The 12,992-nt window shown below is 37.6% G+C and overlaps 1 protein-coding gene across 1 annotated transcript in view; it reads right to left on the bottom strand.

Annotated features, from left to right (window-relative positions):
* Nucleotides 1-8,175, bottom strand: part of Dnah6 (dynein axonemal heavy chain 6) — a 260,955-nt gene extending 252,780 nt beyond the window's left edge. The window contains exons 1-2 of the mRNA XM_074050092.1: nucleotides 8,026-8,175; nucleotides 6,423-6,655 (exon numbers count right to left, since the gene is read on the bottom strand). Coding sequence (XP_073906193.1) covers nucleotides 6,423-6,647 — 225 coding nt within the window. The 5' untranslated portion in view covers nucleotides 6,648-6,655; nucleotides 8,026-8,175. The remainder of the gene's footprint in view (nucleotides 1-6,422; nucleotides 6,656-8,025) is intronic.
* Between the last annotated feature and the right edge of the window lie 4,817 nt (nucleotides 8,176-12,992).

Here is a 12,992-nt window from a genome sequence, read left to right as displayed (position 1 = left end):
TCCAAGTTATATACATATATATATGGAAATTTCACAAGGAAACTCCCTGTTGAACTATCTTAAACAAACAAATATGTCTTTTTTTTCCCAAAAATGGAGAATAGGAAGGTAAAACAGGTCCCGTATAGGGGCTGGTACCAGTGGGAGCGGGGAGGATATAAGGAAAGGGTGAAGGAGGCTGAATGTAGTAGAAACATTATGCACACGTGAATGAAGATAGAAAAATGAGACATGTTGAAACTATTCCAGGAATGGAGGGAGGGAAATAAAGGAAAATGTGGAGGTGGTGAATTCAACTATGATATATTGGAAGAACTTTTGCAAATGTCACAATATACCCCCAGTATTGCAGTAACAAAAAATATATAAAAAAGAAAAACATCATAACGAAAGAAATGTTTAGAGGCATGAAACCATATACCTCCTAATTGTCTGTGACAAATCCCATCATTCACTACATCTGTTCTATGAGAAGGAGCACACAACACAACAATCTCTGTAGAGCAGGAAACAAAGGGAAGGGATTGGGGCATGTAATGGTCTTGAGAATGGGGATCCCCAATATTTCCAACAGTCAGTCAGGGGAAAGTATATCAGGAAAAACTGAGAACAGCAGTTCTTTAAAATTCACAGGTTACTGAGACAGACTAAGGCTGTCAGAGTAGCCTGGGTCCTACAAATTCTAAACACTAGAAAGATAAATGTCTCTCCCAGCACAATGTGCACATAGGAAAGCAACTGCAATCGAATGAGATAAGCACGATAGGGACAAAGAAAGGAGAAGGTCCAGAAAATGTGGAGAGAGGGAGCTTGGGAAACATCTCAAAAAGTATGCACCATCTTTCTAATCAGGTAGTGAAAGCAACAGATGAGAAAGTTGCAGAGTTCCACAAGTATTTTAGCCACTCCCCAAAAAGTACTATAAAATTAACATCACATTAAAAATACATTGTAGTAATGGGCAACAGAAAAAGACTATAGTCCGTTCTTATAACAAGTCATCTTTAGAAGAAATAGAGTAGAATAATGAATGAAACCATTCATTCCAGGTACTAGAAGTGTGATGGAATGACATGTTCATATACACAAAAAAAACCCCTCTAATATGTCAAAGTGAGATAAAAAAAATGAGACACTAAATATTAAAATGGAATTAGAGTTAGCAAAACTCAGAAATAAGGTAATTAAAGAGAATAAAAAACTGGGTACAATACCACACACCTACAATCTCAGCACTTGAGAGCCTGAGGCAGGACCCTGTCTCAAAACAAAATGAAAGCAGAAACAAAAAAGAGAAAAAAACCTTGTAGATAAGAAAAAGATTTGATTCTTCCCATGAAAGGCTAAGTACCTGGCAGCCTTGCATGACTCACTGATTCACATTCTAGCAAAGGTATTTGAAGAAAAAGGAAAAAAAAGTTTAGAAAGATCAAGTTAGTTCTAAAGAAAAGAAAATCAGGTTGTCATTAAATTTTGTAAGCAGTGCTCTACATCAGAAGAAAGAGGAATATGCAAGGAAAGGACAAGTATAGCTCAAGGATTTTGTATCCACTCAAGCAGGTATTCAAGTACAAAAGCTGCAAATAAGTACTACATGAATCTGCAAGAAATCAGGACAGACTGCTCTTGTAGGGCAACCTACTAGAGAATGATATTTAGGCTGTCAAAATGACTAGAGACTCCCCAGCAGAAAAAGTTTTGGAAATAGAGTGTGGTGACGGTTGCATAACATTGAACATGCCTGCAGTGACACCGAATTGTACCCTTGGGGTTTTTATATAGCAAGAGCCATGCATATTTGATCATAGTAAAAATGGCAATCAGCAGGAAGTATGCACTTAGCTATCTGTGCATGGCATGTAATGACTACATGCTCTGGCAGTAGGCACAGTACCTCAATAAAAAATTAGGAACAGTTTGTGAATAGTACTTGAAGAGTAGAATAATTGATTGATTTATCTTAAGGGGGCATTTTTCCACTCCCCTGCTCTGGATATTTGGCAATGTTTGAAGACATTTTTGGCTTGATAAAACTGGGGGAATGCTACTGGCATCTGATGGGTTGAGGTCAGAGATAATCTTTTTGCAGTACTTGAATTCAGGGCCCTGTACTTGCTAGGCAGGTGCTCTCCCACTTGAGCCATGCTTCTAGCCCTTTTTGCTTTAGTTATTTTTCAGATCGGGTCTCACATTTTTTGCCCTGGCTGGCCTCAGACCATGATGCCTCCCACATAGCTGTGTTGACAGATATTTGCCATTACACCCAGCTTGTTTGTTGAGAAGGGTCTCATGAACTTTTTGCCTGAGCTTGCCCTGAACTATGATCTGCCTCCAGAGTACCTGGGATTACAGCTGTGACCCACTACACCTGGTCGGATGTTAGGGATACTCCTAAACATACTATAATGCACAGAGAAGCCCCCACAACAATTATCTGGTTTAAAATGTCAATTGTGCCAATGTCCATAAATGTTTAAGACTGTCATGTCCCCTTTCCATATTGACCCACTTATTATAATGAAATGACCTTCCTTATCCCTGGAATACTCTTTGGTCTAAAATCTATTTTGTCGAACAAATCCTTTCCTAACTTATGTTTAGAAAGGCATTCTCCTTTATGTTGTCTTTATGCTACCAGGAATTTAGTTTTTAGTATTGTGTGAGGTAGAACTCCTTTTATTCCTTATATAAATAACCAATTGTTACAGTACCATTTATTCAATAACTTATTCTTTCCCCCACTGAACTTTTATACTACTGGTGAATAATACAAAATTTATATTTTGTTGTGGGCCTTTTTCTGAGCTGTTTATGCTGATTTATTTATAAATTTATTATATCTTGTCTTAATTATAAAAACTATATTAAAAATCTGGATATCTAGTTGGGCAAATAAACAAATACCTTTCTATCTCCTTTCAAGACTGTGTAAGTCATTTTTAGACCTTTGTTAACATGTATTTTGGGATAATATTGTCAATTCCCAAGAAATAGCCTTTGGGACATTTGATTCAGATTGAATTAAAATGAGATCAACTAGGGAAGAGTTTTATATTATTACCAAATTGATTTTTTCCTTTTATAAGTATGAGAGACCTTTATTTAGGTCTTCTTTGTGTTTCCCATTCAAGTTTTATAATTTTTTGCATAAAACAAAAGTGCAATTTAAAAATAGATACTATTTTCAGAACATCTGTCAGAACAGCTGATATAATATTTTCAATAAAGAGTGTTGGGATAGCTGGAAAAACATTTGGGATAAGACAAAAAATTATATATATATATACACACACATATACATATATAATCATACATAAGAATATACTCCAAATGGATCAGAGATACAAATGTAAAGCTGATACAAGTATTAGAAGGAAACAAAGGCGAATTCTTTTATAACCTGGACAAGAAGAAAGACTTTCTAATTATGACTCAAAAGAGATCTTAAATTCTATTTGGTAGGTTTGTTGTTATTGCACTGATGTAGCAATTTTTACATACTGAAGGCTTATGAAAATGAGTAAATGTATTGGTGGTATTAAGAAATACGATTTTTACCATAGAAAAAGGGAGACACAAATAAGGAAAGAAGAGACAAGGGAAATATTGAAGGCTTTGGATCGCAATTAGAAATGTTGGTATGAATTCAAAATTAAAAAATAGACACATAGTTGGGTGTGGTGGCTTAAACATGTAATCCTAACTAATTAGGAGGTGAAGACCAGGAAGATCATGGGTTTGAGGCCAGCTGGGGCAAAAAGACTTCAAGGCCCCACCTCAACCAATAAAAATCTAGGTGTGGTGGTGCACACCTGCCATCCCAGCTACATAGGAAGTGTAAATAGGAGGATCATAGTCTAGGCCAGCAAGGGCATAAAAGCCAGATCCTATTAAAAAAAATCTAAAGCAAAAAAGGGCTTGGTCGGGGTATGGCTCAAGTGGTAGAGCACCTGCCTGGCAAGCACAAGGTCCTGAGTTCAAACCCCAGTCCTGCACCCTGCCCAAATACACATACTCAAGCACACATCCTAGCTCTGTATATTTTAAAGATCTACATGCAATGATGTTCAGTAGGAATGTATACACATAGAAACCATGTCTTGGGTTCTAAATTAACATTTCCCACTAAAGAGAGTGCCAAACTCCATGGTTAGGGCTTGGGACATACAAGATATGCCTTCAATATCTTGCTATGCCAGAAAAAGGAAGTACTCAACAACTGTTGGTATAGGTCTAAAAGGCACAGGATATGTCTCTGGATGAAAATGAAAAAACTACAGCAGTGGAGTATAATACTGAATTGTTTAAAAAACTATAAATCCATGCTGACATCTTAGAGTATTTAAAGAGAATGCTAACTAATAAGTAAATGGGGCAAATTTGAATATCAAAAAACTGCATGTAGTTGATTTTAAATGCATGAATAAATAAAAATCATGAATCCATGGATTTTTTAATGGTGGAAGAAAGAATAGATATTAAAGCAAACAAGATGAAATTCAACATTACTAATTTTATTATATTTCTCTGCAAATTTTTGTATGCTTGAAATTTGCATAATAAAATAAGAATAGAAGCAAATTTCTTAACATAAACTATTTACCAAAATCAATAGCAAACATTAATTACCCCAAACGGTAAAACCCTAAGGCTATTATTAAAATCAAGAATGAGATTGTTTTTGCACTAACTCCATTATTGTTTAATTCTTAATGTAGTTGGAGCATCTAGAACAAGAATGTTACAGTTTGGAGCTGGACTGTCTTCCAAAAGCTTATGTATTGAAGCTTTGATTCTCAGCTGGTGGTGCTATGGGCAGATGGTAGAAACTTTGGTTGGTAGGGTCTAGTTGGAGGAAGTAGGTCACTGGGGTATGCCTTTTTTTAAGGTGTATCTCTTCCCTGGCACCTTCTTTTCTCTCTCATCTGTATCCTGGCTGGCATGAGGCAAGCAGTCTCTTCCACCTTTTGCTCCCACCTTGATAGTCTGCCTTGCCTCAGGCACAAAGCAATGGAGCCAGCTGACCAGGGACTAAAATCTCTAAAACCATGGGCCAAAGTAAAACTTTCCTCCATTTAAGCTTATTTTTCTCAGGTATGTTGTCACAGTGATAGAAAGAATCAGAAAACTTTTTTCTATAGCAGGAAAGATAGCAAATGTTTTAGGTGTTATAGGTCATGCCATCTCTAACACAACTAATTAACTCTATCATAGTATCACAAAAGCAGTCTTAGATGATATGTAGATAAATGGGCATGGTGATGATCCACTAAAACATTATTTACACAAAGGTTACAGAAATGGATTTATTGGATTTAATCCAATTCTGTAGTTTGCAAACTCTGACCTAGAAAATAAAGTAACTGGTTGAAACACTAGAAAATAAAGGTAAGAATACTTAATTATCAATGAAATTTGTATCTTGGAAATAAGAGCTTAGCACTAAAAAATGTAATAGTGAGATTTTTGGCTCAAAAATAAATATATAAAATCCATTTGCTTTTATCTGTACTGAAAATAGAAACTGGAGAGAGAATCCTTTCAAAATAAGGAATAAAAAATTAAAATAATTAATTTTATCAGAAAAGTACAGGACCTTATTATAGCAAAGGTACTAAATTTCATTGAGGAAATAAAACTGCAAAACAACCAAAACCCAAAAATGTTAAATATGAATTGTGAAGAAAAAAAATCACATGATCATCTCTGTTGATCTGGATGCCTTTTGGCATTTGATAAAATTCAACACCAATTTTTAATAAAAATCATTAATCAAAAAGTTGGATGAAAATGACAACAATGTGATACCACTTTCAATGCATCAGTGTGGCAAAAATAAAAGAGCTGCTAGCATCTACTTTAATAAAGATTTGGGTAAACAGGCCCTCTCTTCCCCATAGGAGGGAAGGTTAAACCTTTCTCGGAGGGCAACTGGGCAATAGCTTTCAAAATTAAAACTTTCGGTTTTTATTTTATACAATTTTACTGTTCCTTTACATGCATTTGTAATTATCCAAGGACACAAATGGTTTCTTAAAGTTAAGTATTTTCAGACATGCATAAAATTTTTCAGGACACTAGGCATGTATTTTTAAAATAATAAAACTATGTAATTACACATAATACTTTTGCTGGAGTTCCCAGCATTAAGCGGTACCCTAAGATCTAAAAGAGCCTCATAACCCATATAGTTATGTATCTGTATTTATCCACCAGAACTGTATCCTCCCAACTAAACAGTGCCTAAAATTCAGTATTTGTTGAATAAATGTTTATGGTGTTTACAACTTCATCAAACAAGTTCTTTATCTCTAAGGTATTTATTTGTTCTTTGTCAATTCATCTTCTAAAGCAATTTTGCAACTCCATTTGTAGCTGAAAAGTGCCCAAAATGCTGTGTGTGTGTGTTTTTTTAAACTTACCAGTGGCTCCAGTTTTACAGGCTGCTGTCGTTTTCTTGTCCTGTCCTGAGCTTTTGTGGTGTGTTTAAATGTCAGGGTTTGTACATCAGATTCATTTTCTGTGGGTGTTAAAGAACTCCATCTTCCCTTTGCTCTTATACTATTCAGTCTTGAAATTGTAGGATTTTCTTCTTGATCGTCAATATTTTTCAAATCAATTTCACTATCTGTGGTCTGAAAAGACATCCTTGCTCCTGGAAAGGATAGGATAAGGAAAAGAAAATAGAACATTGAGCAAAAAAGGACTGGTGGAGTGGCTCAAGTGGTAGAGTGCCTGCCTAGCAAGCATTAAGGCCCTGAGTTCAAGCCCCAGTACTGCCGAAAAAAAAGGTTTAGTAATTGTCACTGTGAATCCTCCCTATACAGTGATTATATTCTAAATTTTAAAAAGTTGAGCAAAAAGATTGGGGGAAAGGAATAGGTAGTGGGGAGGGACTAAGAAGAGCTGAATTTGCTCACTTTTCTCAAAGAAAACCAATCAAAGTTATCCCAGTTTTCCCAAACTGAAGACTTGAACCACAGTAATAAAATTGGAGCTGTGACCGAGTTTCAAGAATCCCTTGGGTGGGACCCAGATATTTGCATTTCTAACAAATGCCTAATCTGGGGACCACACTGGCCTAGGTTTGCAAGGATAAACAGAAATGCACTTAGTATTGAGATCTGCTTCTCAGAATTGAGTATGCAAAACACCTCTTGGCAAGTTTGTTTAATAATGCAGGTAATTCTAATTTAATCTAAGAAACAGCCTAGGAACGCACAAAGAAACCAAACAAAGGAAAAAAAAAAGTGTCCTAAAACAGTGCTTCTGGAGTCTTTATGTCTAAGAGAATCACTTGAAGAGGTCGTTAAAGTGCAGCTTCTGATTCATACACTTTATTTCATACCCTAGGACTTTAGCAAAGTTCTAAAACAGAACTATGAGCCTCTGTAGTGGTCTTGCATTCCTCACCACCAGCACACACGCTTTCATCCCATAAGGTGGACTGATATTTCAAAATACCCTTCAAAATAATATTATAGCAGAAAACGTCTTGAACTAGGTGTTGACACATCTAGGTTTATTCTAGCTCAGTGCTGGTTTATAGGAGTTTGAAACACTCCAACGCAATTAAATTTCAGGTAAGCACACGAAAACAAAATAGGTGAAATTAATTCTAATTATCTGTCCTATCTAACATATTCAAAATACTATATCAACAAATAATCACTACAAAAATTACTACTGTGGTATTTTATTTTTTGGTACTTTATCTTTGAAATCCTGTGTGTATTTTGCATTTAGAGCACAACTCAATGCAGACAAGCCACATGGCGCCTGGGGGCTACCATATTGAATAGAGCAGGTTTAGATTTGACCGTTCGGTGTGAGGTCTTGGACAGCCCTCTTGATACACCAATCCCTCACTTTCCACTCCTCTGAAATAATATTTAAGTAGGGGCAGTCACTGAAATGCCTTTCCATTGACTTTCTCTGAGCCTTTCCTTCTGTGCTCCAAAATCTGGGCTGTCTCTGGCCCAGAAGTTGGATCTCCGCACCAGGGCTCCGCCCCATGGGACTCACCAAGTCGGACTAGAGCAGCAGCTCCTTAGGGGTCTCCAGAGAGAGCAATGCCTGTCTGAGAGTAGGAAGTAGGATCCCCTCGGGAATGTTTTCCGTTGCGTAGCAACCACCTGGCCTCTACCAGAGTTTACAGCACCGCTGCGTTACCTGTCGTCATGGGAACGCTTTAGCAATCCGGGACTCTGGGTCTAGGAGCGCGCCAAGTGGTTGAGCCAATCATCATGCCCCAAGCTTCCTACGTCACTAGTAGGCGCAGAGTCCGCACCGCCCCTGGGTTTCCTCTTCTGAGCTGGGAACTGATCGCAGCTGTCTAGGCTGTGTAGGTCGAGGCGGCAGAGGTGATTAATTTGGCTTGTTGGTTCGCTTATCGACAGTCCACGCTCATTGCCCCAACATCCTACAGGAATCTCTTTTCTGCTTTCCCTCCAGAGGCCCAAGACTGACTTGATGTTTGCTTTTTGAAATTCTCTGGCCGGAGGAACCGAGAATCCCCAGAGAGTGATGTGTGTTGTGTAGACCGCAGGAGTCCCGCCTAGGAAGGGCGATCGTCCTGCATCCTTGCCCCACCAGCCACTATCTTTCCCGAGAGTGTCCTAAAGTGCAAGATACGTGGGCATCTCTTTCCCTCAAATGCCCTGAGTCCTTTCAGTTAATGCGCTGTCCACCGGCAAGGTTACCTAGCGGCAGGCATAGCAGGAGCCCATATTGTGTTGTGCCCACATAAGTGTGTGGCACTTCACACTGCTTTGCTGAAGTGCCATATCCCAGCTACTGGTCAGGGGAAGCAGCTCTTTCATCTGCTTTGCCCTTTTTAAAATCTTGATATTTCTTTTTTTGCCTTGAATGGCATCCCACCTATATAAAGTAGAGAAACAGAGTGGTACATATTGCACTCACAACCTGCACTAAAAATCAGTTTCAGGCGAGTATTTACACGTTGGTATATAACACCACCTACTAGGGAATCATACATTGAGAGCTGGAGTGGAGATCACAGATCTCTGAATCCATCTCCCTCCACTGCATAATAAGGAGCTCATGAAGCCTTTGTCACTGCTACATAAACGTTGATGGGAACAGATTATAATTTTCAGTGTGCTTTTCATTCTGGAGTGAAATCGGAAACACAACATGAATGAGAACCAGTCAGATTTTAAAAAGAAAAGAGGAAAAAAAAGAGAAAAGAATAACAAAATAAGGGTAATAAATTTTGGAATGATTAGGAGACAATTAGACAAATTAGAAAAAAATGGGAGAGTATTGGAGACTATAAAAATTGACTAACATTTGAAAAACAAGCAAATATATTGTAGAACTGCAAAATACAATGATCAAAATTAACTGAATGGGTAGAAGTCCTGACATGCTACAACATGGATAAACCTTGGCAGCCTTATGCAAAGTGAAGGCAGCCAGACACAAAAGGCCATATAACATATGATTCCATTTATATGCATCCAAAATAGGCAAACTTATAGAGATGTAAAGCAGAGGGTCTTGGAAGGCTTGGATTTTGGGAGGACTATGAAATAATGTTTATAGGGTTTCCATCTGGGTGATGAAAATATTATGGAAGTAGGTAATGGTTGCACAATGGCATGGATGTCACACCTGGTAAATTTAATGTCATGTTTAACACACACACACACACACAGATAAACTTGGTGGGTGGATTGAATAACATTAAATACCACTCGAGAGAAAATAAGATAGGTAAGAAGAACTTTTTAAAAATGAAATATTAAAAAGCTTAATAATGGAAAATACAGAAGAGAAGGTAACATTCATAGATGATTCTGGGGTCAAATAGTTTGGTTGAGGAAGAAAAGGAAAGAGAGAATGGGGTAGGGGTGATATTTGCAGAGATATTTTTAGATAACATATTATTTGAAAATATTCCAGTACTAAAATTAGATTTGCCATGAGGTTGCCCATGGTTACTGGGCAGCTGAGTCATTTCAGATTCAAGAATTATAGATGAGGCACCATGACTTTTGGCATTTCAGAAGACTTTTATACTACTCATTTTAACTTCCTCTTTTTCTGTTGTGATATAAAATAAATTCGTTTGAGTAAAACTTCCTGTGTGCCTCTGTTTGGTAACAAGAGTGACAATAAGAGATAGAAGACTGTTTTATTTGACATCTAATGTGAGGAAAACCTCAAGAGACAGTGAAGGGTGATAGCTACCAAAGAAGGAAGTGAACTGCATCTCTGAGGCTGTGGAGGTATTTTTAGAGTAGCACACTAGTAGCAGAGCAGGTCTGAGATGGGACCCAGGTCCACTCAGTACAAAATGCAGTTGCTCTTGTATATTTTCACTGCTTTTGAACTCTGTTCACCAAGACTCTTTAGACATAACTTTGACTTGAATCTCTTGATGTTTCCCACAATCCCATTAAATTACTCAATTTTTAAAAATAGACTATTCAGGGGAGGAGAAATGGGGAGAGGTTGGTCAATGGGTACTAAGTTGTAACTAGGTAGGAGAAATAAGTTCTGGTGTTCTATTGCACGGGAGAGTAACTACAGATAATGTATAAATATATAAAGCTACAAGAAAGGATTTCGAATGCTTTCACTACAAAGAAATGAAAAAAATGTTTGAGAAAAAAACATATACTTACCCTGATTCAAATGATATGCAGTGTATTTATGTATCAAATAACATGGTACCCCATAAATATGTATAATTAATTAGTGTTAATTAAAATATTTTGAAATGCTGTAAAGTACTAGTAAGTATAAAATGAATCAATTTTTATGTAACAAAATTAATAAGACAGTATATTTCAAAATAATGACAATATAGAGAATTCTGCTTTTTATTGCACTCAGCATGAATCAGAAGGTATACATTGTTTTCAGAAAATTCATTGATGTTGACCAATTTGGCACATATTTGTAAAGACCAGGTCATTATTTCAAATATTGGAGTTATAAAGTATTCGAAGTTGAGAAAACCTCCAACTTTTAAAAATTGAGCAGGCTTCTACTCTAAACAAAGATATATAGAACCCCCTACTCCCGAAAGCAAACGTTAACAAATGCGAGTGCACACTGACAAGCCTCTTGGACATGCTCTGAATAAGCAGTGAGTCAAGGGTCAGGTGGCTCTGAAAAGCCTAGGCTGAAAGTTTAAAGACCAGAGAAACCCAGTAATGCTGCTGCAGAGGCAAAGTTGAGAGCTGTGTTATTGCTGTAACTGGTATGAGCTGAGCATGAGACAGTTGTACATCAGCCTACAGATTCATGGAGAAAGAAGGGGAAAATATCCCAATTGTAGTATCTTGTTGTAGTGAGACCTTTGGGAAGTGCAGAATGAAGCACAGAGGTTTTTGGACAAGTTATTTTGTGCACTGCAGAGCCTGACAGGTAGTCTTGTGAAAGTTAAAGTACAAAATCTGACTTCCTCTGGAAGGACATTCCAGCAACAGAGCAAACACAGTCCAAAGTTCAGAGTGGAGAACTGAAGAACTGGGAAGGGACAGGATCTCCTATAGGATTATGGGGACAATGCCAAAGGATGGGGGAAGGTTGAGAGCCAGAGCTGACGTGACTTTCCAAGCATTAGTTTTGGGTTTGTGGCTGCAATACTAATGCCATACACCACGTTTGGCCAGGTGCCTTAACACCTCTAAGTGGTTCCTTCCTAATTTAGAAAAAATTCTGAACATTAAGTCTTTCATTATTCAGTAATGCTTTTGCTACTAAATAGTAGTATGTCTGATCATAAAAATATGTTATTATACTAATTTTCTGAGCCTATCAAAAACCAAGTAACAACTTGTTCTTTACTGTTCTAAACACTACCTAACAGGAGCCTATGACAGAGAATCCCGAGCAGTTCAATGACTTAAAATTCTGGGTTACAAATTTCATTTTACAACTAAGGTTCAGAGACGTAAAGGTACTTTTCCAAGTTACACAGCAAATTGTTAGTAAAAGAGTATACATGACCCAGATATTCAACTCCTAGGTATTTACTCACAAGAAATGCAAGCATGCATTCAACAAAGACGAGTATATGAATGTTCACACAGCTTTGTTATTGCCAAAGCCTGGAAACAATCCAAATGGACACCAGCATGTGAATGGGCAGGCAAACTGTGGCACAACCATGGGGAACTGTAGTATTAACTCAATTACAATGGAATGCATAGAAGCTAGGCATGCTTGTACACAGCAGCACAGGTGTAATCTCAGTACTTGGGAGGGGGAGGCAGGAGGATTATGAGTTTAAGGCTAGTCTGGACTATATGGTGAGACCCTGTCTTAACACCAAAGAAAGAAGAGAAAAAAATGAAAAAGAGCAACAACAAAAACACATGGTTGGTATATGCAGCAACACGCTAAAATCGGAAAAACAAGCTGAACACAAAGGAGTCCTTGTTGTCTAATTACAATTTTTTAAAATTTTTAAATTTCATTCATATGTGCATACAATGATTGGGTCATTTCTCTCCCCTTACCCCAGTCCCCTCCCTTACTGCCTGCCCTCCCATAACCCCCCTTACCCCTCTCTACCCAGCAGAAACTATTTTGCCCTCATCTCTCATTTTGTTGAAGAGAGAGTATAAGCAATAATAGGAAGGACAAAGGATTTTTGCTAGTTGAGATAAGGATAGTTATACAGGGAGTTGACTCACATTGCTTTCCTGTACATGTGTGTTACTTTCTAAATTAATTCTTCTTGAACTAACCTTTTTTCTAGTTTCTGGTCCCCTTCTCCTATTGGCCTCAGTTGCTTTAAGGTATCTGCTTTAGTTTCTCTGCGTTGAGGGCAGCAAATGCTAGCTAGTTTTTTAGGTGTCTTACCTATCTTTATATCTCCCTTGTGTGCACTCACTTATATCATGTGATCAAAGTCCAATCCCCTTATTGTGTTTGCCCTTGATCTAATGTCTGCATATGAGGGAGAACATACGATTTTGGGTCTTTTGGGCCAGGCTAACCTCACTCAGAAT

This window comes from Castor canadensis, chromosome 12 (genome assembly GCF_047511655.1).
Source record: "Castor canadensis chromosome 12, mCasCan1.hap1v2, whole genome shotgun sequence".
In the NCBI taxonomy this organism is placed as follows: Eukaryota; Metazoa; Chordata; class Mammalia; order Rodentia; family Castoridae; genus Castor; species Castor canadensis.
Note: the sequence above shows the minus strand (reverse complement) of the source record. Positions and strands in the feature narration are given on the sequence as shown.